The following is a 26127-nucleotide window of genomic DNA, read 5'->3' on the forward strand; positions in this document are numbered from 1 at the left end:
CTCATTAAAATTAAGTATTAATAACCTACTAACTTAATAATGGAAGGACTTGATAACTTAATAATTTATTTCAATACTCAAGTATTTAGAAACTTAATAACTTGATAAGTTAAACAAGCAATAATGATCAAAGTAGTAAGAATGTAATAACTAGATTGATAACTTAATAATTTCGTTGCTTCATAACTTAACAAAGTACTAACTTAATAATATTACTAACTTAATGACTTAATAACTTAATAATTTAAAGACTTAATGACTTAATAACTTTAATACGTAATAACTGAATCACCAACCAATTAAATTAAATTAACCACTTCTCCAGAAAACCATAAATTCTCCGAAACCAACTAATTCACTAAATACAATTATTCTACAAAACCTCAAAGTGTGCGAATAAAAACACCAGAATTTTCCACAAACATGTCTTTATTACGTTTTACGTACAGGTATATGGTGGTTGACTTTCATACGCTGCGCGCACGTAAAGTACGTCGTCGTTGTAAGAAAAATAAAAAAGGGCCTGTGCTCTTTTATTTATTATTATTATTTTTTTTTTGTTCTTTTAAATCTTCGTTTTGTTTTGCGATTCGAAAACTCTACCTGCCCGTTTCATTTCTTTTTCGCGACAGCGATCGTATACAACGAGATCGATGTTAAACAAACCGACTTTCCACCAACCCGTCGTTTATCTTCTTGGTTAAAACAACGAGTAATCAACGAGGTAGACAAGAGGGGATACCTTAATTAATTATTTCATGTTTTCTCTTTTTTTTTTTTGTTTTCGTTTTCGTTCGTCAACAGTCAGGTAATCTTCACACCCTTCAGTTAAGTTTTTCTGAGACGTTACGATCGTTGTCCGTTGATATTGTTAAAAAAAAATGATAATTTATCAAGAAGGCGATCCGACGTGAGCCTTGTCTAGAATCTTCTCGTAAATATACATACATTATACAAAGGTTTATAGGTGTGTGTATAGAAAGAACGCCGACGGGCGTATTCTTTTCCCTTTCGTGTAAATTAAGTCTTGTGTATAGTGTATTGTCTCTCTCTCTCTCTTTCTCTCTGTCTTTCTCTCTCTCTGTCACACTCTCTCTCACTCACTAAAACTTCTTCTACGTGTAGAACATCGTTTTGCAATCTTAAAAAAATGTTCCGTACAATGCGGCCCGCGAGTCCTGCGTACTTTGTTAAGGACAAAAAAGACCCCGACGTTATCTGTAGTCATCCTCCTGCAGGGTTAGTACCGTATAACAGCTGATAACGACTATATCTACATAGTTTTCCTCGATAATTTATAATATTTATGTATTTATATATATATGTGTGTGTGCGTGGAATGTGTTCGGTGTGATAGTTGCTCTAAGACTTAACTGTCTTAACCCTTTCGTTTGCTTATCAGACACGACGATAATATGTTCACGTTTTTACATACATGTAGATATTTGTATACAGGATGCCCGGAAAAATATTCTGCAAGAAAACTATGGATTCTTGGTGGAAAACGGATTCGAAAAGTCGTTTACCGTTTTGCGATCCGAACTTTCGTTCTCGAGATATTGAAGACTGTCTACGCCATTTTAAGTTCATTTCGAATCTAATCCATTATTATAGTAATAGAATAAACTTACAATAATATGTAATAATAAATTAACATTATCAACTTTTAAAAACTTGATACAATTATTTGCAATTGAGTTTTAAATCCGTGGAGATACCCGGGTGAACCCCATAGCGCTACGGGGCGGCCTGAAGGTCCATCTTTAGAACGGAGTGTCCTATTGCAAAACTTCAAACGGCTTTTCGTGACCGTTTGCTATGAAGAATCCATAGTTTTCATGGGATATTTAAAGACCGCCTATATATCTCGTGTACGCGAGTGGGAGAAAAGGATTTAGTTGAATTTAACAACGGACGGTCTCAAGCTTGTGAATGGAATCTATTACAGCAATACTATGGACCGTCCATTTAGTAAACGCAATTAAACACTTCCCTTTGGTTATGGACGAAAATGGCTTCCCGTCGAGAAGCACACATATATCAGGCGGCAACATTCATCGTTTTCCGATTTATAGGAGTGTCTCCTCGGAATAGACGCGACGCGAGCATTCTTCGTCTCGTATCCACAGAGACGACGAGGAATCCACGATACGGATCGACGTCGTGACGCCGGTTATCGTCGCGGATCGTCGCAACGATTTGCCGTTGGTTGCTCGTGTCGTAACAATGACGGCCGGGGAGTATTGTCACTCCCCTTTGTACAAATCTCAGCAGGAGCATTCCTCTTCCCTCGGTAGCTGGTGACCCAGAGAATCCTTCGTGTGAAGAACAGAGAGACGATAGTTCCATCATACATAGAACTGCGGTGAAACCAATTCAGGGATAAGCACATTGCTGGAGTTCTTGGATGTAAACGACATCGAGTTTCAGACTTTATGGTTGACATTATGAGGCGGAAATACTTATAGATTCTTCGTGTAGAAACGATTCGAAAAATCCTTTACCGTTTTATGATCCGACGCTCCGTTTTCGAGATATGAGCATTCGAAGGACGATTGACTTCCGGGGTGCTAGAGGCGCCATGGCGCCAACGATCAGCTGATCACACGATGACGTATTATACACTTTACAAACACTGTTAAGTAAGGGGAAAATTACTGTTCATTCTTCTCATACTATAACTGATGCTATCAAACGTATTTTACATGTAGCATGTATTGTAGTCATGTGATCAGCTGATCGCTTGGCGCCATGGCGCCTCTAACTCCCCGGAAGCCAAACGTCCTTCAGATGCTCATATCTCAAAAACGGAGCATCAGATCGCAAAATGGTAAAGAACTTTTTGATTCGTTTCAACGCGCACAATCTACTGCTCAAAGGACAATTAATACATACTAATTACATCTTGCATCCTATAAAACAGATGCAAGTTGTAAAGTCACATATATCGCGTAAATGATTAAATTAAGACACTAAGGGATCTGTTTAACAAATTCATTAAAGAATGACGAATTACCTTTTTAATCTCCATACTTCCGGGCGTGCTCGAGCGTTGCGGAGGCGAGGAAAACGCAATTTTCTCGTACGGTATCGTTCCACGACACAGTGCACTAGGATCCAAACTGAGAGCAGCTTTCAGAGCATTTTTCTTTAACATCCCGTTAACGTTAGCGGCATTCGTGTTTAGGCCAGTGTGACTAGGGGAGCAGGTACGAGTGATCGGTGAAGAATTCGTCGTGTCAGGCGGTGTATCTGAAGAAGCAACGATCAAGGAGTCCGAGTTCGTGTCTGTTACGCTGTCGTTACCGTTTCTTCTGTCCACGTCGGACACGTCGTTCGTGCTGCTTCCACGACTCTCGGTCTTTGCTGGACGGTTGTTACCATTGTCTGCGATTTCTAACTTACCGCTATTTTCGATGTCCGTTGAAGTTCGATGTACGCTTTGCTCTTCGCGACTTGAGTCGTCTTCTTTTCGTGTCTTCTGTAAACATAATTAGGTAACTTTAATGATACTGCAAAATGGTACTGGGTTATAAGCAACCTTAGGCAATTCTAGGAGTGTTTATTTTATACCTAACCAAAATTCCTTAATTTCTAAATTTTCAAATTAACAAATTACCTCTAAAATAAATAGTTACGTCTAAAATTATCAACGTACCTCTGTGCGATCATTCTCATCGCTGAAATTATTAGTACTCGTATTTTGCTCAGACTTGTCAGAATTAGAGCCATATGGATTATTCTGAAACCGCGGTCTCAAACAGTCTGTAGGTTGCACTGAATTCCTCTCGTTTGCATTAGTTCTAACCGTATTTTCGTTTCCAGGATTCGAAGGATTGTTATTAGCAGCAGCCATCGTCAATCGCTGGATCGCCGAACGTGGATCGATGATTTTGGGCTGCATGTACCCGCAGGCATCCAGCTACAACAGCAATCGACATGAAGTCTCGTGCAACTAGGTATAATGATTACACTTACTTCCGATTGCACGTTGATACACTCCGTTTCCGGATCCGGCCTCATAATCGTTATTTCACGATCGCAGATCGGTAAAATATCAAACTTGGGCGTTGGGTGATTTATGACGTCAGGATCCTGAATATAAAGTTTTTGATTCGTACCGATATCGATTTATGTGATCTTATAATTTTCATAATTTGATTTTAGCGTTACCTGCAAACAGTACCCAAGTCTTTCAACAATGGTCGCAAAACTGGGTCTGTCCTCGGGTCGAGGATGCCAGCAGCGGGTCATTATTCCGTAAATAGGATCAGGACACCCCACAGGTTTCTCCAAACGACCCCCCGACGTTACCATTGTCATAGCCTCCCGATTGGTGCACCCCGTATATGGAATATAACCGAACGACATGATTTCCCATAACAACACGCCGAATGCCCTGCAAGCAGAGATTAGTACAATGTGACCCTCAGGTCTTGAAATTATCAGCTCACCAGACATCCGTCTTCGTGGTGAATACTCCGTCCAGGAAACTTTCGGGTGGCATCCATTTGATGGGCAACATAGCTTTGCCTCCTTTTCTGTAGTAGTCGCTTCTGTAGATGTCCTTGGCCATGCCGAAGTCTGCGATCTTCACTGTTCGGTCAGGTCCTTTGCTGGTGAGCAGACAGTTCCTTGCTGCTATGTCCCGGTGGATGAAACGAGCCTCCTCCATGTATTGGCAACCCATGGCGACGTCGTAAGCGCACATGATCAAATCCACCATAGTCAACGACGTGGGACGGTCCTGCCAAAACGGGAATTACTCATGCCTCTTCATGTTTGACATAAATAGTCCTGTTTTAATTTTAATGAAGAACGATATACAGCTAATGGAAAATAAAAGTCTAGTTTTCTAGTTAACTAGAAAATCTAGTTACATTGTCAGAGATTCCAAATAGATGGTCACATTCAATATCATCCAAATAGAGTTTCAGACTTATAAAGTCATATTTATTGTTCTTATTGTTAGTTTGTTAAATGAAACCACGAAACCTTTGAAACATTTTACGTAAAAAGGTGTTCGGGTGTAACATTAAAAAAATAACAGGAATTTGCTGTCTTAAATTCGGAAGTGAGAATATGTGATATTACACAGTAGGTTCTGAAAGTATTAAACGAAACTGTGCTCAATTTGAAAGATATTTAAGATGATCAGTTTTACTGGTACATACCGTACGATATTTTTAAGATACTATTGTAAATAAATATACATTACTTTGTTATTTACTTCATTAATTATTTATACGTTTAAAATTAATCATTGGTAAACAATTTTTTCAATCATATGTTTTGAGTAGGCTCATAGCGATAAAAGTGTACGAATACTTACAACGCGTGGTCTTTCTTCGCGAAGAAAATTCTTCAGGTTCCCACCAGCGAGTAGTTCTAACACGATGTATTTGGGATTTTTATCGAACGAAACTCCGACAAATTTTACTATATTAGGATGATTGAATTTGCTCATAATCAGAGCTTCCATCATGAAATCAGCTTCTGTTTGAGGCCTGGATGAACATGGTATACTCTTCACGGCTATTGGCATCTCACCTTGGTGTCCGAGTTTGTAAACGCCTTGAAATACTTCGCCGAAAGCACCTTGTCCGAGGGGTCTATGGCATAAATTAATTTTTTGGTTTCTGAGACCCTAACACTAATGCGTACATTTTAAAAATTACATGTGTATTGTATATAGAAAAGTTGTAAAAAATGGCGTAGTTTATAAAAAGAAGTATAAAAGTCCTGTACTACTTTGCAAGACGAAGTTCAGTTCTTTAAATATAGAAGTCTGAAGATTGTACGTTCGAATTCCGTGGCATGGAGCCCCGTAGCGCTATGGGGTCCACACGCGTACCTCCACGAAATCTTCCGTTCATACTCACTTCACCAAAGTGATGTCTTCCCGAGGTATTTTCTTCAAATCCTTAAAACTATATAAATTCCCAGCGAACTCGTAATTAGGATTGAATTCCGTCATCATAGTATCGGACACAGCGCGTAAAGATGTTAACTCGGTTCCATTACCAAACATAACTTGTCTTCGACGTAACAATTCTTTCCGATTTTGATAACGGTTATCTACAAACGAAGCACATAATCCAAGAAATCTACCTTACACGAAATCACATATGTTCATTTAACAAATTTCTTACAAAGTACTAAGCAAAGAGCAGTGAAGGCAAGAAATAGGCCACTAACGCTAATGGCTATGAGCCAGATAATGAATGTCTGTTGAGTAACCTTGGAATCATCAGCCACTACAAACAGAATTAGATTAAACTGTTATTATTACTGTTATTATTGCCTTATTGCATTAGACTGTTACAATATTTATAACAGGGTAGAGTTCGTTTTGTACTCACTGACGCATGATCTGGAATCATTGCTCAGTAACCAGCCCGGAGGACAAAGACACTTTGTCTCGCTCAGGTACTGATCAAGAGCGACGCAACGGAAGTCGCAACCGCAGCCACTGATAGCAGGAATAATGTAAACCTCTCCAGGACCATGATTTATTCCTGGCCGGAAGTGAACGTGCATAAGCTCACGGCTGGCATAAGAGTAACCGCCTTCGCCGTTGCTGGGTTCTATATGGCCTGTATCACCACCTAGACCATCGTACTCACGGTAATTTATTGAGAAATCGGTAGCTTGCAATGAAGTTTAATTTGTTGTTATAATTTTAGGGTGTCTGGAGTTTATGGGGTTTATAAGTTTATAAGGTCTGGAAGTCATAAGAAGTCTAGAAGAGGATTCAAGAGAAACTGAGACCCTATGAAGTAATTAGAGACATAGAAATTCTTGGAGATATTAAAGATTTTATGATACTTAAACTTATTTTCGTAAGGTGACTGCAAGTGGGAGAAAAATCGTAAGTAACGTTACAGGTAACACCCTGTATATTAGGTAATAGAATTGAAAAGTGTACGTCGCTAAACCCTGTTAGCACCCTGTTGGGTGAAAATCGTCTGGTAAAAATAGACTGTTACCTATATAGCCACCCCCACCACCTCCAGTACGACATCCACCACCCCCGCCACCGAATCCTCCATTTCCGTGACTCTGATTTCCAGGACTGCAACCAATTCCTCCTACACCACCCCGAACCAGGGATGTACCAGCGGAAGTTCGTTGACCCGAAACGTTACTCGATGACCCGTTCCACCCACCACCAGGGCCACCTGTGCCACAGAGATTTACGTAATTAACACAGTTTCCAAACAGTTATGACCGAACGTGGACGGATGCAAATTACTGCAATGAACATGCGAAGCAATTAAATAAAACGCGTGCTCGAATTCTCGAATTGCTTTCGTGAAAAATATTGTTAGGAATAATTGAAGTAGTCCGGGGATACGCGTTTCAATTTATTTTCAGTTTTTTATCATAGTTTTGTGTGTTGTACGTAATATGTGTTGTAACAGAAAATACTTCGATTGTTCAAAATTTAACGAGCACACGTTTTGTGCACATAAAATCAATATCGTACAATGCTTTGATCTTTTAGTAAAACTATTTTTTTACAGAATTAAATTTGTCATGAATATATACTTTCAGTGCATTAAATAAATATGTTTGTACCACTGGTGGTACACGTGGCACGGAACGTGTTAAAAATAAAATAAATTAAATTAAAGGAAAGGTCACGAGATAAGCAGTGAAATATTGCAACCTCAATTTCGAGAGCTACTTTCACTCTGCAAATATAAATATGGGTCTCTCTAAAAAATATGTGTTCAATACTGTGTACATTAAAGTTTCGATAAAATGTGGATCATTTACATCTCTTTTGAAATACTTTACGTCAGAACGTATTAAAATATATCTGAAAGGTTATTTACCCGCGTCCGCCGAAAGAGCAGCACCAGAAATGGGTGGTCTTCCGGGAGGAGCAGGTCCTCGACCATGTTGAAGCCCATTATCGACAAATTGTCCGAAACCTATACCTCCCCCACCGGCTGCAATCAATACCGGATGTTGTTCTTGATTGTTTTTTAACTGAAACACGCAACAATTATATCGAACAATAAAAATATATACAAATGTAAATGTAAATACATATAAATGTATACGATTGTCATTTTATCAATTTAAACACATTTACTTACTGTAAAGATATAGGTTGCTCCTCCACCGCCGCCTCCGCCATCTCTGATCTTGATTTTTCTTACTTCATGTACTTTAGAAGCACTTCCGGAGGATAGAGATAATCCGTACGATTGGTTACTCTGACAACTGTTTATACTCAATCCTAAATTCTGAAAATGATCGGACAATTTGTTAATTTATAAATTAATACTCTGACAAAAAATCAATTAATGGCATATGAAGAGGTGATTTTAAATTATAATTTAATGATTGACGCTGTCAAAAAACTTGTAGGCTAAGGCGTTAAGTGTGTAACAAAGTGTGTGTTTAGTGTAAAGAAAATTCGTAGGATTTATTTCGAAAAATTCTTACTTTGGGACACGCGTCAGTTCCTGGTTGTCCGATCATGAAATATAATTGTTCACCCTTCTCCATTTCGATTACTCCGCGAACAAGAGCACCAAGGGCGCTTCCCATACCACTGGAACCCTTTCCACCTCGAGCACCCGTTCCGATTAATCTAAATTTATAGTAAATTAAGCGTATTAATTTCCACGCTATCAATGTCCACGCCTAAGCTGATAGCGCGATATTTCATGAACTAAATTTCTAATTTTTTACTTATTGACATTTCTATATTTTGAAATTTTTTAATCTACAAATTCTTACATTTCTAATTTCTAAACTAGTGACATTTCTATATTTTGAAAGTTTTTAATCTACAAATTCTTAAATTTCTAATTTTTAAATTAGTGACATTTCTATATTTTGAAATCTTTTAATCTACAAATTCTCAAATATCTCAAATATCTTTCAAATCCCAAGTATCTAAATTTGAAAATTTGATACTTTTAAAATATATTTGACTCGTCATTTTATTCGTTTATTTATTTTCACCAATTTTATCTATAGAAACCCAGATTTAATCTCTTGTAGAGTTTCATATAGTTATGTGGTGTATGTCCTTACGTATAATATCCTCCACGAGGTGCAGTCCATCGTTGAACGCCATTTAAATTATAGGAAAATGGATCTTTCAGATCCGGTGGAGGTACCATTAATTCTACGCCTGTTTTGTTATATTCTTCGCTACATAGTTCTCGCGTGGGACCTGTTCTTCCTGTTGCACCACAAGTAGTGATTTTTATGACTGAAAATACAATTAGAAATAATTTTTTTATTTCTTTTCAACGAATTGTCTTGTTAGTAAGATGAATTTGGATAAGGTTACGAATTTTGTAAATGAATTCTTAAGAAATACATTTTGAGAACAAATTAATTTTGGGAGATAAATTCTTGAAAATTAAATTTTGGGAATAAATTACTTTTTGAACATGAATTCTTGAAAATTAATTTTTTTGAATAAGTTAATTTTGGGAGATAAATTCTTGAAAAATAAATCTTAAAAATAAATTAATTTTGAGGATAAATTCTTGATAAAGAATTTTGAGAATATTGAATTGAAAAAGATTTTTGATGTTTCATAAAATACAAACCAGTTTCGTTAACAAAATCCGCGTGTTGATCAGGGATCCTCTCCGAGTCGATAACAGGATTGTAGTAATTGAATTTTCCAACAACTTCCGGTGGAACCCCTAATCGATTACAAGAAAATGAGTAATATTTTAAACAAAGACGAAACGAACTATTACTATTAAATATTAATTATTTTTGTTACAAAATAGTGTAATTTTGGTTACAAAATGATTTAAAAATTTACCAATTCCAAAGCATTCGGGACTCAAAGAAAAATCGTCGATTGCCACGTCACCTTTCGAGGAGATTCCTCTGCTTGCTTCAAATTGCAAAAAATATCTGCAAAATTATGTTTTTATGCATCACATATATCGTTTTGATGGTTTAGGACAACTTATGATGGTGTTAAATAGTGATGAGCATTTTCTAAGACCTGAAATTTCTGAATTTTCAAATTTTTCAATTTTTAAATTATAAAATTTAGAAATTTTCAAGTTTTTAAATTCTCAAATTTGTTAAATTTAAAGTTTTCAAATTTTCAAATGATTAAATTGTTAAATTTTCAAGTTTTCAAATTTCCAAATTATCAAATTTTTAATTTTCAAGTTTTCAAGTTTTTAAGTTTTCAAGTTATCAATTTTCCATATTAAAAAATTGTATATAAACATTCTCTTAAATTTCTAATTTCAGAAATTTTCAAATTTTTCCAAAATTCCTTATCAGTGTAACATAATGATTTTGATTTTAAACCTGTATCTAATGTCAGGCAAGGTGATAGCCTGATTATACCACACATCACCCCTATCGCCATAAGACCACCACAAACTTTCGGACTGGTTCTGATGTGGTTTCACTTGAACCAAATATAATCCAAGAGAACCACTGTGTGCTCCATATTGATGATAAAAGAAACGTACCTAAACGTACAACAAAAATTAAAAAGATGTGCTATGAGTTAATTAATAATAAAATATTTTGTTTAAAAAGAGACACTTACTTCACAAGTTTTATAATAAGGACTTTTTTCATCGCTACTGTACGGAGGTGTAGGATTGTATAGTGGACTTTCAATAGTTCCGCGACTACCATAGTTTGCTTTCGGCATGTTCACTGCTTTCGACATGTTTACGTAAGCATATGTTCCTGTAGTTCAAAATACATAATCAGATTAGTAAAAGTTTAACAGGTGCTTACATAATTGTTGAACATTCAATAATATTTAAAATTAATGTTCGAAAGACCTGTATGAACCTTAAATAGATATGACTGTAATTTTTGAATAGTGACAAAGTAATAATAATAATCAACCAATAGGTATAAAAATTCCAATTATTCCTCTATAAAGGAGCATCTTAGTGAAAAAATTACAAATACCAAAATTAAATCTAAATTAATCCATTTAGATTTAATTCATCATAGAACAGTATCAACTCAGAAAAAAGCTAATCTTTCTATAAAATATGATCTCCTTTTCCATGAACCTCTATGTGACCGTTTAAGTAAACGTGCAATTTTCTACGAAACTGGAAACATACCAGACGCATTACGGTACGTGTGATCATAACTAGGTCCAGTTTTCTCCGACGGTGTGGGACCTTGATGGAGGGTCCAAATTAAAGGTCTTCCTGGTACGTTTCTCCAACCGCACCATCCGTGCTCAAAATTGCATCTGGCATTCTCTGGTATTTTGTCTGAAACTCTCCTCAATTATAATCTTGTCATGTTATATATTCGACATGGCGGGGGTAATGGAAATAATTTGACAATTACCACAGTCGAGACCCTCGTCTTCGCCGTTAGGACAGTCTTTTGTTAGGTCGCAGACATGTGTTCTGTTTAAACACAAACCGTTACTACAATGGAACATGTTGTCGGTGCATGCTGTTCCTGGCTGTAGTCGTTCTGCAAACAAGACATATTTAGTTTATTTAGATTTAAGTAAAATTGTGTAAGTTTGGGTTATGTCTGTTCTGAATGTAAAATAACCATGGTTATTCGTTATGTTGCGAATTGTGTGCGATTGTATTGTCATTGCGAAGGTGGCGATAAGTTTATTTGTAGCGGAGAGCGAAGAAAGAGCGAGCGAGATAACATTTGTAAATTTCTGAGAAGCGATGCCTAGCTGGCGATCTCCTTGCGTGCACAGGGGCGCTTCGGCGAACCTGGGGCCGTTCAAGCCACGGCTAGGGGAGGTGCTGTATGTATCGCCCTGAGGCCGGTATGACCCTGAAAGGGAGATGACGAACGGCTCTGGTAGTGAGGGACAGTGGACGGAGAACCACTTGGTTGTTCTCCGGGACCTTTAGGCTGGTCTAGGAGTAAAGCCGCTATGGTAGATAAGGGTAGTATTCGGGAAAAGTCAGAAAGGCCCGAGTGTTTTGCGAACATTGCTTGGACGATGCCCGAATATTCATTATTAACTTGTTGGTTGAAGAAGCTAGAAGCTATCTGGCTCGCTCTTGCAAGAAACAGAAATTACATTCGAAAAATCAATTATATTTCCTAACGTTGTATTGTTCTACGATAATAATACTTTTGCGTTCAATATATTTTGTAAATTCAATCTATGATAGTTTGAAAATGTGAGAACTTCATGAATTCAGAATTTGCTTCTGTCAATATAAAGCCTCTGCGATTCAGATATATTTTTACTACAAATATTTAGCAAACAGTGAATTTTTATGAATTTTTAAGTTTTCTATAAACAGAAATATTTACCCGGGAAACAGTCAATCAGACGGATGTTGTCGACACCGACGCTGGAGTTGGAATAAGGTAACAGGAACTCTAGCAATAACCTATGATGTTGACTAATTGCACCCAGTTTAAATCGCGTTACATCCCATCTGTAATGCACCATAGTATTAGCAACGTGCATTCGGTAAATATTATTATAATGATTGATAAGTAATTACTTTGCATGGTTATTTCCGGCCTTCTCCACGGCAATGGAACTTGTGTTATTTGTAGTTATGAGCAACTTGATAGCACCATCTTTCATTTCGACTTGGTATAACGATAATTCTAATACGCAACGAGTCCCAGTTGGTGGAATAGTCACAGACCACATTTGGGCCTTTTCTCCTTCGGTATACCATAAGAAATGCCCTAACAAAGTGGAAAATTATTTTAACAGATCCCTTCTATAACTTATGGTTATTTCACTTTATTATGCTCTTTTAAGTAAATTACTATCATTTTACTTCTTTTGTACTGATCTGTTAATTAAATTACTCTTTGCTTTTGCTAATGAAACTATTACTTACTATTAACAAAATATTAGATTTTACTTTGAATAAAATAATTCTTATTAAATTTGTTATTAAATTGTTGTTATTTATTTAATTACGTGTATGTACACATGTTGAATTATTTCGTGAATTTACATCAAGTTTGTTAAAATTAATTCTTCGAAACTGTTGCCGATCCCTGGTGATTAAACGTTTAAAGCGTTTAAACGTGCGAGCATTAAAGTGTTAATAAAATTGAAATAATAAACCTGTTGAAATAATTCACCTGTTTCCGAACGACTAGCATCCGTGGTAGGTACGTGTCTTCCTTTAGAGGCCGGTGTAATTCTTTTAAAGCCAGAAGTTTGATCCCAGAACCAATCGCAGGTGATCTCCAAATCGCAGTGTCCGAGTTGGAGCGCTCGGCTCAAACCGATCTGTATATCGTTGGTCCCGCGCGGCATCTTCTCTTTCCAGTAACAACAGGTGCCGGTGATATAGCAAAGAATAAGGAGAATTCGTAACAATAGGTTGCCAAACAGATGGAATTCGCTCTGGCAACAGTGCTTTAGTCGTCTCGAATTAGCGGTCAACACCCTGGAAGTACCTCTGATCATTACTCCCTGTTTTCCTCGCGCTCGATATATCCTGAAACATTTCGTTACATAGCAGACATATTTTATTATGTTGTATGCCCGCTCTCAGCCACCACAGCCACCATACTAATCTTATACTTTATTCAACTACAATCAAAAAGCAATTTTTTGACGGAATCTAAGATTGTTGGACCTAATACCTGTTCATTGCACCGAACCTATCTACTTTTTCAGACTCTTCACGGATGCACTTGAAAACAATTGTACTAGAAACAAATAAATATGCCAAAAATAAAATAGAGCAGAGCTTATCTGATCGATCAACATGGAATAATTGGATCGATGTGACGAAAGAAGAGTTAACAGCTTTTTGGGTGTAATCTTTAACATGGGTACTGTATCAGATCCTAATATGAAATATTATTGGACTAAGGAACATGTTGAAAGGAAAGATTTCTCCAAATATTTTGCATGTTACATTTGAATGAAAATGTTTCCAGAAATGCAAATGTAATGAGAATCGAAAAGTAAGCAATTTTATCGATATTGATGGCAGATTCACAGAAGAATTAATAAATCTTGTTTATCCTTCATAATCTTGTACGTATCACTGCTCTTTCAAGGGAAATTCCGACCAGTACGAATATAAATATAACTCTTCATTTTTATTATAAAACGAATTTCTTAGAGTTTAAGATTTTTTATCGAACTTTCGATGATTAAAAACATGTAGTAATTGCGAAAGATTGAATTGTCTGAAGCCTTCAAAAGTTCAGAAGAACAATTTGAACCACGAATTTAATTGTGGCAACAGCTTTTGTGGTTTCGCGGTAATGAAACCTTATCAATTCCTTTCTCGTTTCCCCTCGAAAATTAAAAAATCGAGATAGTTACTTTTTACTGATCAATTCTTTGATAGTGTACAGTCAACTTAATATTGATTGTTGAGAGTAGAAAAATGAAAATCCGGAATTTAGTTTAAGCGTTGACATTATTCTCTTAGTTTCACGTTATTTAATTATTTGTTATAAATAGAAATATAATTTCGGTTTACTATGCATTCATGCGCGTCTTTTGTGTACTCTTAAGTTCAAACAAGACCTGTAAAGGAGCAAATGAAAACCTGAGTGAAAGGCAGGATATTGGAAAATTCGTTTTAATTGGTAACCTGGAACGGCGATCTCTGCGTGCACAGGGCCGCTTTTGCGAACCTGGGGCTGTTTAAGAGGGGGCAATACCTTAACAATCTTAAAAACTTACAAATTTTTTTTTCTATAAAATGTTAGTGTAACATCTTAAAAATATTGTCTCAAAATTTTAAAGTAAAATACGAAGCCCTTTTGAAGTTATGGCCGATTAGCGCCGCGGGTATACACGCGTTCAGTGCGGAGGACTGAAACTTTAAACGCGTTTTTCTCAAAACTACGTTCTTAAAATTGGCGTGGCTGGTAACTCAAAAAGTAGTTCATCAATCGCGCTCAAATTTTTTGCACATATCCATGACAATACTATCTAACATATGAACTTAAATGTGTGAAATAAACTGAACATTAAAGTCCTTTTTATTGCAAAACATTGCAAAAATTTTCAATAAAATTCAAAGTTTTTCTTTAAAAGCGCGCCATTTCTTCAATTTTACATATTTTGCACATTTCTGAGGTTCATTTACTAACTGTGAATGTTAGTTTTCGAAACATTGTCTACAAACTTGCTTCAGACCAATATATCTAAAACTAGAGACACGCCAAAACGCTTCCAGAAAGGATTGTCACAATTCCGGCATTTTTAAATATTTTGCAAAACAGAAAATATTCTGTAATAGGCAATAGTTATAATAAATTATACCTGAAATTTCGAAAATGCAAAACAAAGGTGTCCTATACAAAAAAAATTCACAAATATCAGCTTATTTTCATTTGTCTAAAGGCATTGCCCCCCTTAAGCCGTGATTAGGAGGGACGTTCACAACGGCCCCTGAGGCCTCCACCGCCCCCGATAAGGAAATGCTTGCATCTTGTGAGGGCCCTCACAATTACCCATGTAATTTTATCGAGACGTTTAGGCTAGCTTAGGAGTAAAGCCGCCAGGTATTCGCAATTGTATAGGCCGGAGTGGGGGAAGACCCACGTGATAGGGTTCGGGCCGCGACGGCTTATCAATTGCGAGCACTCTTTCGACGACCGTCCTTTCGCACGGATCGTTTTCATTGCGCTCCTCAATAGAAATCGTTGCTTACAATTCAGTTATTATAAATTTCATAAATATTATAAAGCTATACTATTTGAGTTGATTTAAAAATTATATTGAAATCTGATTTGCTATTTTGCTTTTTATTTATTATAAATAATTCAATTCTTGGTTTGCAATGAATATTAATTAATTAATCCCTCACCTACGTGGTTTGTTTTTGTTATTTATACCCTTAACATTGATTATATGTAGTTTAGATGGTGTTTAGGAATTTAGGAATTTTGGAATTTGGGAATTTTTGGAAACTTAGGAATTTGGGAATTTGGGAATTTGGGAATTTGGGAATTTGGGAATTTAGGAATTTGGGAATTTGGGAATTTGGGAATTTGGGAATTTGGGAATTTGGGAATTTGGGAATTTCGGAATCTGGGAATTTGGGAATTTAGGAATTTGGGAATTTCGGAATTTAGGAATTTGGGAATTTGGAAATTTGGGAATTTGGGAATTTGGGAATTTAGGAATTTGGAAAATTTGAGAAATTTTAGGAATTTGGAAAATGTGGGAAATATGGGAAATGTAAGAAATTTTACGAATTTGGGAAATATGGGAATTTAAAAATTTGGAAAACTTGAGAATTTGAAAATTTGGAAAACTTGAGAATTTGAAAATTTGGAAAATTTGAGAAATTTGGAAAATTTAGGAATTTTGAGAATTGAGAAGAAATGTAGGAATTTAGGGATTTAAGGGTTCAAAAATTAGAAGGTGATTTTATTTTGAAATTTAAAAATACTGAATTTAGAGAATTCTTAAAATTTCTAAACATAGGAATTTAAAAATTTGTGGATTTATGGATCTGGTAATTTTAAAAATTTATAAATTCACATTGTAATTTATATTACCACAAACATTATAAAATGTAGAAATATAAATTAAAAAATGAAAAATGACTAATTTTCCTAATTTAAAAATTGGCGTTCATAAATTTATAAATATACAAATCAATAAATTTAAGAACAAAACTCCATGTTAGTAGAATCGCGCCGTAGACTAAATTACAATGAATAATTCATGTGATTCTTATCACGCCTAAATCGATAGTATTAAAATAATAGTATACACTTACATTAAACAGAGTTTGAAAAAGTAGCAATTTAAATGATCGCATTTTGCATCCTAAAGTAATTTAGATGGTTTCATCATCAGTATACTTATAGGAAATTCGTAGAAAATAGTACATATAAACGAGAGGGTGAAGTGGATGATGAAACGAAGCGGTGATTGGCGGAAATGGAATAACTGATTCGCCGATATTTCATAATTTCCGGTGTGACGGTAATAACGAAGACAACCCTCGTATACCAATAGCGAAACGTATCCGAGTGTTATTTCCAGAATATTCTTAGAAGCAAAATATTAGAAACAGAATCAATTGTGTTGAAAATATCGGTGACATAATAACTTGTTTTATAATGTATTTTTATTGAGCTTTTATATTTTAAAAATTTTTAACTTCGTAATTTTTTTAATTTTATACTGTATTTTTATTGAGCTTTCATGTTTTTAAGATTTTTAATTGTAATTTTAACTTAACAAATTTAGAAATATTTAAATTTTCAAATGCTTAAATAATTTAATTAATAAGAATTTTTTAATTTGTTGCGTTTGAATTATCAAAATAAATTTCAATTATTAACAAAAATTGCTTAAATATTTTAATTGTTATGAATTTTCAAATTTGTTACTTTTTAATTATCAATTTATAAATTAGAACATTTTGTAATTTTCTGATATTTCAAATGCCTAAATCTTATAGACTCCTAGTTTTCTGAATACGTAAATCACTAAACCTTCTAGATACCTAGTCTCCTAAATAAATTTCTGAATTCTTAAATTTTTAAAATGTATAAATTTCAATTATCCACAAAAATTGCTTAAATATTTTAAATATTAAGAATTTTTAAATTTGTTACTTCTGAATTATCAAATTTGAAAATTTGAAAATTTATTAAATTCCAAATTCTTAAATTTCCTAGATTACTGGCTTTCTAAATACATAAATCTCTACATCTTCTAGATTTCTAGTCTCCTAAATTAATTTCTGAATTTTTAAATTCTTAAAATGCACAAACTTCAAAAATTCACAAAAATTGAAACTTCAAACTTTTAATTCCGCAAATTTTTAAATTGTCTGTTCTTCAAATTTCTACATTTCTAAATTCTCAAATGGCTAAATTTAAAAAAGTCCACAAATATCCAGAATATCAAATTCTTAATTTCCCAAATTCCCAAATCATAAGATCCTCAAATCATGAGATCCCTAAATGTCCAAACCTCTAAATCATCAGATCCTCAAATGTACAAATCCTCAAATCATGGGATCCCCAAATGTTCAAACTCTCAAAATATCAGATCCCTAAATGTCCAAATCCCCAAATCATCAGATTCTCACACGTTCAAATCCTCAAATCTTCAAATTCTCAAATTATGAGAATCCCCGAGTGTCCAAACTTCTAAATCATCAGATCCTCAAATGTTCAAATCCTCAAATCTTCAAATTCTCAAATTATCAGATCCCCAAATGTCAAAACCTTTAAATCATCAGATCCTCACATGTTCAAATCTTCAAATCTTCAAATTCTCAAATTATCAGATCCCCAAATGTCCAAACCTCTAAATCATCAGATCCTCAAATGTACAAATCCTCAAATCATGGAATCCCCAAATGTTCAAACTCTCAAATTATCAAATCCCCAAAAGTCCAAATCCCCAAATCATCAGATCCTCACATGCTCAAATCCCCAAATCTTCAAATTCTCAAATTATGAGAATTTCCAAATGTCCAAACCTCTAAATCACTAGATCCTCAAATATCCAAATCCTCAAATCCTTCTATTCGCAAAATTCCAAATCCCCCCATTCCCCTACAATTAACGCTACCCAATATCCCCCCATTACATCCAACATTCACATCCCAATTTTCTCTAGAAAAATTCATCTTCTCCATACCAGACAACGTAATCACATATGCATCTTCAGTGAAACTAAATTCTCTCTTACAAAGATCCCTAAATCATTAAATCAACCTTCCTAATGCATAATAACATCGACCGTCCGTGCAAAAGTCCGTTAAAAATTGACAATAGAAAAGTTAGCACGGCTATTCGTACGACAGACATCGTGAACAAATTATTCAGAGTATTTCTATCGATCTTTTACTAACTCTCGGTTCAAAAGCTCGACTGCACGCCATATTCGAACATAGTATAATGCGATATTATTAATGTGTACCTAATCGATAACGGGTCTAACAATCGCGCCTATTTTTTGTAGCAAATCAGTAAGAATAGAAATTATACAGCACGAGTCTTCTTACCTTCGATCGAGAACGAACTTGTGCAATTTTCCAGCATAGTTTCTTGTATTTCATTCGTTCTGTTGAATTAACACCTCTTCAATTTTTATTCTTCGCTTCTAATGGTTCATGGTATCCCATGAATGGGATTACAGACTTCAGCAATGGTTAGGTTTCTGCAAAGAAGATATTGTTGGTTACAATTTGTAGTAAATGTAAATTGTAGTTGGTGTTAATATGGAGGATAATTCGGAGGCTGTATCAGAGACTGTTACACAATTTGTGGGAGTGATAGAGATATTATTAGAGATATTAATAGGTAAATTGAAGGCTGTATTAGTAATAATCGTTAGGGTAATTTGAAGGATGCGATTGCTAGTCTAATTGTCTGTCTAACGTTTAATTGTTGAACTAATTTAATTGGTGTATCAGTAAGAGATAAACTGATTTGAAGGGTGCATCATGGGAGGTATCACTGAAATACATATTTCAGAAGCTTTTTGTCACTGAAATAAACATTTCAAAGGCTCTGTATCATTAAATTTAGTGTTTCAGAGATTCTGTCTCACTAAATTTAATACTTCAATGGCTTTGAACATTAAAATTAATATTTTGAAGGCACTGTATTATTGAAATCAATATTTCAGTGGCTCTGTATCACTGAAATAAATATCTCAGAAGCCCTCTGTCACTGAAATAAATATTTCAATGGCTCTGTGTCACTAAAATTAGTGTTTCAAAGACACTGTGTCACTAAGATCAATACTTCAATGGTTTTGAACATTAAAATTAATATTTTGAAGGCACTGTATTATTGAAATAAATATTTCAGAGGCTCTGTATCACTGAAATAAATATTTCAGAAGCCCTTTGTCACTGAAATAAATATTTCAAAGGCCCTGTATCACTAAAATTAGTGTTTCAAAAGCTCTGTGTCACTAAGATCAATACTTCAATGGTTTTGAACATTAAAATTAATATTTTGAAGGCACTGTATTATTGAAATAAATATTTCAGAGGCTCTGTATCACTGAAATAAATATTTCAAAGGTCCTCTATCACTGAAATAAATATTTCAATGGCCCTGTATCACTAAAATTAGTGTTTCAAAGACACTGTGTCACTAAGATCAATACTTCAATGGTTTTGAACATTAAAATTAATATTTTGAAGGCATTGTACGATTGAAATAAATACTTCAGAGGCTCTGTATCACTGAAATAAATATTTCAAATATTCTGTACAAAGACACTCAAATTAATATTTCAAGGGTCTTGTATCGCTTAATTTAATATTCCAAAAGTATTGTATCACTCAAATTAATATTTCAAGGGCGCTATATCTGTAAAATAAATATTTCAACGACTGTGTATCACTAAAATTAATATTGAAAATGCCCCATATCACTAAAATTAATATCTCAAAGGTCCTGTATCACTGAAATAAATATTTGAATATCCTTGTATCACTAAAATTAATATCTCAAAGGCCCTGTATCACTAAAATAAATATTTGAATATCCTTGTATCACTAAAATTAATATCTCAAAGACCCTGTATCACTAAAATAAATATTGGAATATCCTTGTATCACTAAAATTAATATCTCAAAGACCCTGTATCACTAAAATAAATATTGGAATATCCTTGTATCACTAAAATTAATATCTCAAAGACCCTGTATCACTAAAATAAATATTTGAATATCCTTGTATCACTAAAATTAATATCTCAAAGACCCTGTATCACTAAAATAAATATTTGAATATCCTTGTATCACTAAAATTAATATCTCAAAGACCCTGTATCACTAAAATAAATATTTGAATATCCTTGTATCACTAAAATTAATATCTCAAAGACCCTGTATCACTAAAATAAATATTGGAATATCCTTGTATCACTAAAATTAATATCTCAAAGGCCCTGTATCACTAAAATAAATATTTGAATATCCTTGTATCACTAAAATTAATATCTCAAAGGCCCTGTATCACTAAAATAAATATTTGAATATCCTTGTATCACTAAAATTAATATCTCAAAGACCCTGTATCACTAAAATAAATATTTGAATATTCTTGTACCACTAAAATTAATATCTCAAAGACCCTGTATCATTAAAATAAATATTTGACTATCCTTATGTCAGTAAAATTAGTATTCCAATGCCCTATATCAGTAAAATAAATATTTCAAAGGTCCCATATCACTAAAATTAATGTTACAAAGACCCTACATCCGTAAAATAAATATTTTAAATGCTCTGTACTATTAAAATTAATATTTCAAATGACCCGAATCCCAAAAATTAATATTTCTATAGCCCTGTTTCACTGAAATAAATATTTCAAAAGTCCATCTCAATTATTACCTCAAAATTCATACCACTAGAAATTGTTTAATTAACTCAGCTACTGTATCACTGCAAGTTAAATTAATTTAAGGGTGACCTAGCTAAAAATAATCAAATTCATATTTTAACAGCTTCACATTTTATTCATAATCCACACAAATAATAAATTCTAATGACTTCAAATATTACAACTAACCTAAACACCCGAAAAATTGTAAAATAATATTAAACATAAGTTCAGACATCACTTAAACATAAACAATCACAAAAGTATCTACAAATAATTTAACCCAAACGTGAAGTACGCAATTCTCAAGTACTTCAACACATTACGCTCAAAATTAATTATCCAAAACGAAGATCTGTTCAATTGTTCTCGGATCCCGAGTGTCGGAAAACTGAGACCGATAGTTTTAGTCTCGCGAACGACGAAACGTAACTAGTTGCATCGCGTTATAGGATCTCGCACTCTCAACTAGATAATCTCTCGTGTATCGTTAACGGCAATCCAGAAACGTTTCTTCTCTCTATCCAGTTAACCAGACTCTGCATTCTCTCCTTCTTTCGTTGTCTGATTCCCTTCAACCTTTCATCTCTCCATCTATCATCTCCGCCCTCTGCTCGTACTGTCTCTCTCTTTTCCGGAATATTCAAACGATCGTTTCACAAGTGCGAATTAAGTGCTTCCCCGACTCAATTCGAACGACACTCGTTCATACTCCTCTTTTTGTTACTACTCGTTCGACTTTCGTTTATTTTCTCTACACGTTCGATGCACTCGTTTTCGTCTTACAGTTTCATATTCGCGACTTTTGGTGGTTATTTTTGTGTCATGAGTTTTAGGGAAAATACTGATGTGCGAATGTTATAAATAATTGTAAGGTGTTTATATATTACTATAGAAATTGTAATGTGTGCATATGTTACTATAGACAATTGTAGTATGTGTATATATTACTATAGACAATTTTAATGTGCGTATACAGGGTGTCCTGTAACTAGTATTACTCCCTGAAAGGGGTGGTAGAGGATGTCATTCTGAACAAGATTTTCCTTTGCAAAAATGGGGTTCGAAGCTTCGTTTTTGAATTATTAAGGAAAAACGGATCAATTAGAGCGCGAAGACTATTATGCGTTGGATTATTACGCGTTGGATTACTACGCGTTGGTTAACTACGCGTTAGATTATTACGCGTTAGATTCCTACGCTTCGAATTACCACGAGTTACATTACTACGCGTTGGACTACTACGCGTTGAATATCCACGCTCTGGATTACTACGCGTTGGATATCCTCACGCTGGATTACTACGCGTTAGATTACCACGCATTAGATTCCTATGCTTAGAATTACCACGCGTTGCATTATTACGCGTTGAATATGCACGCGCTAGATTACTACGCGTTGGATATTCTCACGTTGGACTACTACGCGTTGAATATCCACGCTCTGGATTACTACGCGTTGGATATCCTCACGCTGGATTACTACGCGTTAGATTACCACGCATTAGATTCCTACGCTTAGAATTACCACGCGTTGCATTATTACGCGTTGAATATGCACGCGCTAGATTACTACGCGTTGGATATTCTCACGCTGGATTACTACGCGTTAGATTACCACGCATTAGTTTCCTACGCTTAGAATTACCACGCGTTGCCTTATTACGCGTTGAATTACTACGCGTTGAATATGCATGCGCTAGATTACTACGCGTTGGATATCTACACGCTGGATTACTACGCGTTGTATTAGTACGCATTAGATTCCTACGCTTAGAATTACCACGCGTTGCCTTATTACGCGTTGAATTACTACGCGTTGAATATGCACGCGCTAGATTACTACGCGTTGGATATCCACATGCTGTATTACTGCGCGTTGTATTACTACGCATTAGATTCCTACGCTTAGAATTACCACGCGTTGCCTTATTACGCGTTGAATTACTACGCGTTGAATATGCACGCGCTAGATTACTACGCGTTGGATATCCACACGCTGTATAACAGCGCGTTGTATTACTACGCATTAGATTCCTACGCTTAGAATTACCACGCGTTGCCTTATTACGCGTTGAATATGCATGCGCTAGATTACTACGCGTTGAATATCCACACGCTGCATTACTACGCGTTGTGTTACCACGCGTTGGATTACTACTCGTAGGATTACCACGCGTAGGATTACCACGCGTTGCATTACTACGCGTTGGATAACTACGCGTTATTCGAAGCTGCCGCTCTCGCGTCTGCGTATGCGTAATCCTCGCGCTCTGATTGTACAATCATTTTCTATTATATTCAGAAGAAAGTATAATTATATTTTACGAATTCTAATTGTCTTATTTTATGAATTAAAGAGGGTTTTGCAGTGGAATTAGAAAAGTTTATTCAGAAATAATTGAGAATTTTACTTGATAGTTTTTTAGATTTCCGGCAATCTGAAAGACTTGACAAACGAATGTATTTTGGTGATTAAACCGATCGATCGGCAACGAGTTTGGTACTTGCCAATATCGACGTGACTCAATTATCAAATGACCCCAATAATCAATTAGTATTCAATTTCAGCTCTGTGATACGTTTTAAATGACAGAAATTCATTTAAAAATGTAAGAACATTAATCAGACAATTGAGTACATGTTATTCTAAAATCGTTGTACATTTAATGGTCAATTTTAAAGGTTTTTGAACTCTGCAAAATGTAAATTTGATTCTTTCTTACATAATTTTTTTCAATTTGAAAGAAAAATTGATTTTTAAATTTGTACAAGTAGAAATACTAAATAGATGAGAATAGACAAACATTTTTTAATAAGTAAATACTGACTAACAAAAATTATTAAAAGAAAATACATTAAAAATTTAGTATTGCCATTAAAAATTTGCAATATTATATGAAGCTACAAAAACGAATAATTACAAAAGAGACGAAAAGTTTTTGACAATTTCTTTGACTATAAAATTTGCAATTTACTTATGTACAAAAAGATGCAACAATCGTGTACTATATTACTTTATTTATAACAGAAGGCAATAAAGAGTTAAAATGTAAAATTTATAATGAACATTAATATTTTCAATATTGACACTAAGAAAAATTATTAAATTCTTGCACATAAAATTGATAATTTTACAATATGAAAAATTCAGCTCAGTTTTATGAAAGTTTGACAAAATAGAATTTATACAACAATGATGCTCAAAATTTGATCGCAGTTACTTTTAATTAACATTACTTTATTAAATTAGTAAATTTTATTGCTCGTAATAAAAGTGCCTCGTGGCTGTAAAAATATATATTTTCGAGAACATTTTAATCAATAAATATCATTCTTAACAAAGTTTCATTTGTCGAAATCGATCACATCGTAAACAAATTAATATTTTTACAATTGACACTAAATATTTGTATTAAAATGTATCTCCATACAAATCAAGAATAACTAACGTTAAAAACATTTATTTTTTCAAATGGAAAAGCATGCAATTTGTAATAAAAAATTAAGATATCGCAAATTTAATTCTCTACATTTCTTTTTGCTTCATTGCGTGTCACATAATGACTATCTTAAGACAGTTACATTATCAAAAATTAACAAATAATTTGGTCAAACGTAACAGAATACGTTCAAACACTCAACGATGAAATATCATACAAAATTCAAGATACAAGGTTTCTTAAACTATGCAATTTCACACGTTGGCAAATATTTGAAGTAACTTGAGTAACACACAATAAAATACTTGTCGATCTGTTACATATCTGTTATCTCTTATGTACATCTCTTATGTACATAAGGTATTTAATAAATTACATAAATTCGACGATTACTAAACGTTTAGCACACAAGTTTCATTTAGACCCACAATATGACAGTATTTCTGCATCCAACTAACATTTCTTCCGTAAAAAACAGTTCCAGTCGCTAATTACGCGAATCGTGGCGATCATTCGAAATAAATATCGATTACCTCCTTCTTTCTGCGTCTCCGAAAAAATAGGTCGCCTTCGTAATCCTGAAATCTGTAAATCCCGTACGATTCAGAAGCAGTACCTCTCATTATCCTCTACACTCGATCAACACTAGATAAACATCACCTAATTAACCGCTCCTCGAGACAACGTCTACCCTATTACGCAGTAATCTGACGATACACCACATCTCTCAAATCGATTCGGAAACACGAACAGTATACTCACCATGTACATCTAGAAAACTGTCGTTCGATTGGCACGAAAACAGAGCGCACGTAACACGAGAGATCACACACTTTCTCCGCGACGACCTCTCGCATCTGTCACCCCAACGACGGACCACCCTTCTTCGAGCAACGTACCACCACCATCAGCTGAGATCACCGGTCACCGATGCCGAAGTCATCCCTTCGAATGATCCGAATGCACCCCGTGGATGGACCGCACGAGAATTGATTCTGTCGCAGCGCGAGATCTGAAATCCGGCACGTATCTCGTCCCACGACGACAATCGATAAAACTCAGACCTCCCTGTCTCTCCCTCTCCCTCGCGGCTCTCTCGCGCTCTTTTTCCACGGTCTCTTTGTCTCCTCGACCCGGGGACTATCTTTAGGACGATTCGGGTGAAAATCAGCGATCGGAGGATCTCTCGTTCGTGGAAACAGCAGCAGCAGCTCTTTGCGCGTACACGCGTGGACCGGAGCACACCGGCTGGTTCAGCAACCACCGATCGATGATACGTTCATCAGGATTCACCTTGGGCGCATATTCGAGGCTGGTACAGCCAGCCAGGCGTCGCGACGTCCAGCGTTCCTCGGTTACGCGTACGCGGGTATATTTGGACGTCCAGGGGA

The 26127-nt window shown here is 35.0% G+C and overlaps 2 protein-coding genes across 14 annotated transcripts in view; one reads left to right on the plus strand and one right to left on the minus strand.

The window, feature by feature from the left end:
• The window catches only part of LOC105663110 (uncharacterized), a 29821-nt gene extending 19931 nt beyond the window's left edge, over positions 1-9890 (plus strand). For 5 of the 8 annotated variants that reach the window (XM_076530721.1, XM_076530722.1, XM_076530720.1 and 2 more), the window contains 2 exons: positions 3826-3959; positions 4168-5229. The gene's annotated coding sequence lies outside the window, so the exon portion shown is untranslated. Of the gene's footprint in view, positions 1-3187; positions 3498-3825; positions 3960-4167; positions 6628-6686 lie in introns of those variants that run through there. The other 3 variants (XR_013037886.1, XR_013037887.1, XM_076530723.1) reach the window with 2 other exon arrangements.
• Positions 412-25639, minus strand: Alk (Anaplastic lymphoma kinase). 6 transcript variants are annotated; one of them, XM_012290304.2, is made up of 27 exons: positions 25499-25639; positions 18954-19108; positions 13081-13442; positions 12480-12672; positions 12283-12410; positions 11335-11466; positions 11100-11255; positions 10562-10707; positions 10315-10481; positions 9809-9903; positions 9585-9683; positions 9058-9238; positions 8461-8608; positions 8109-8258; positions 7842-7998; positions 6990-7181; positions 6363-6608; positions 6153-6257; positions 5883-6078; positions 5333-5612; positions 4455-4747; positions 4174-4399; positions 3979-4095; positions 3659-3922; positions 3406-3481; positions 3017-3252; positions 412-2315 (listed from the first exon to the last, which is right to left on the minus strand). In XM_012290304.2, exons 3-27 carry the CDS (start codon positions 13409-13411, stop codon positions 2268-2270), a joined length of 4362 nt encoding a protein of 1453 aa, XP_012145694.1. In that variant the 5' UTR covers positions 13412-13442; positions 18954-19108; positions 25499-25639; the 3' UTR covers positions 412-2267. The 6 variants fall into 6 exon arrangements, with proteins under 6 accessions (XP_012145694.1, XP_076386818.1, XP_012145690.1 ...); XM_076530703.1 differs by adding an exon at positions 25270-25321 and having other exon boundaries at positions 3017-3481; positions 25499-25632; XM_012290300.2 differs by lacking the exon at positions 25499-25639 and adding exons at positions 21306-21388; positions 21484-22626 and having other exon boundaries at positions 3017-3481.
• Positions 25640-26127: the final 488 nt, after the last annotated feature.

Source organism: Megachile rotundata, chromosome 4 (genome assembly GCF_050947335.1).
Source record: "Megachile rotundata isolate GNS110a chromosome 4, iyMegRotu1, whole genome shotgun sequence".
Classification (NCBI taxonomy): domain Eukaryota; kingdom Metazoa; phylum Arthropoda; class Insecta; order Hymenoptera; family Megachilidae; genus Megachile; species Megachile rotundata.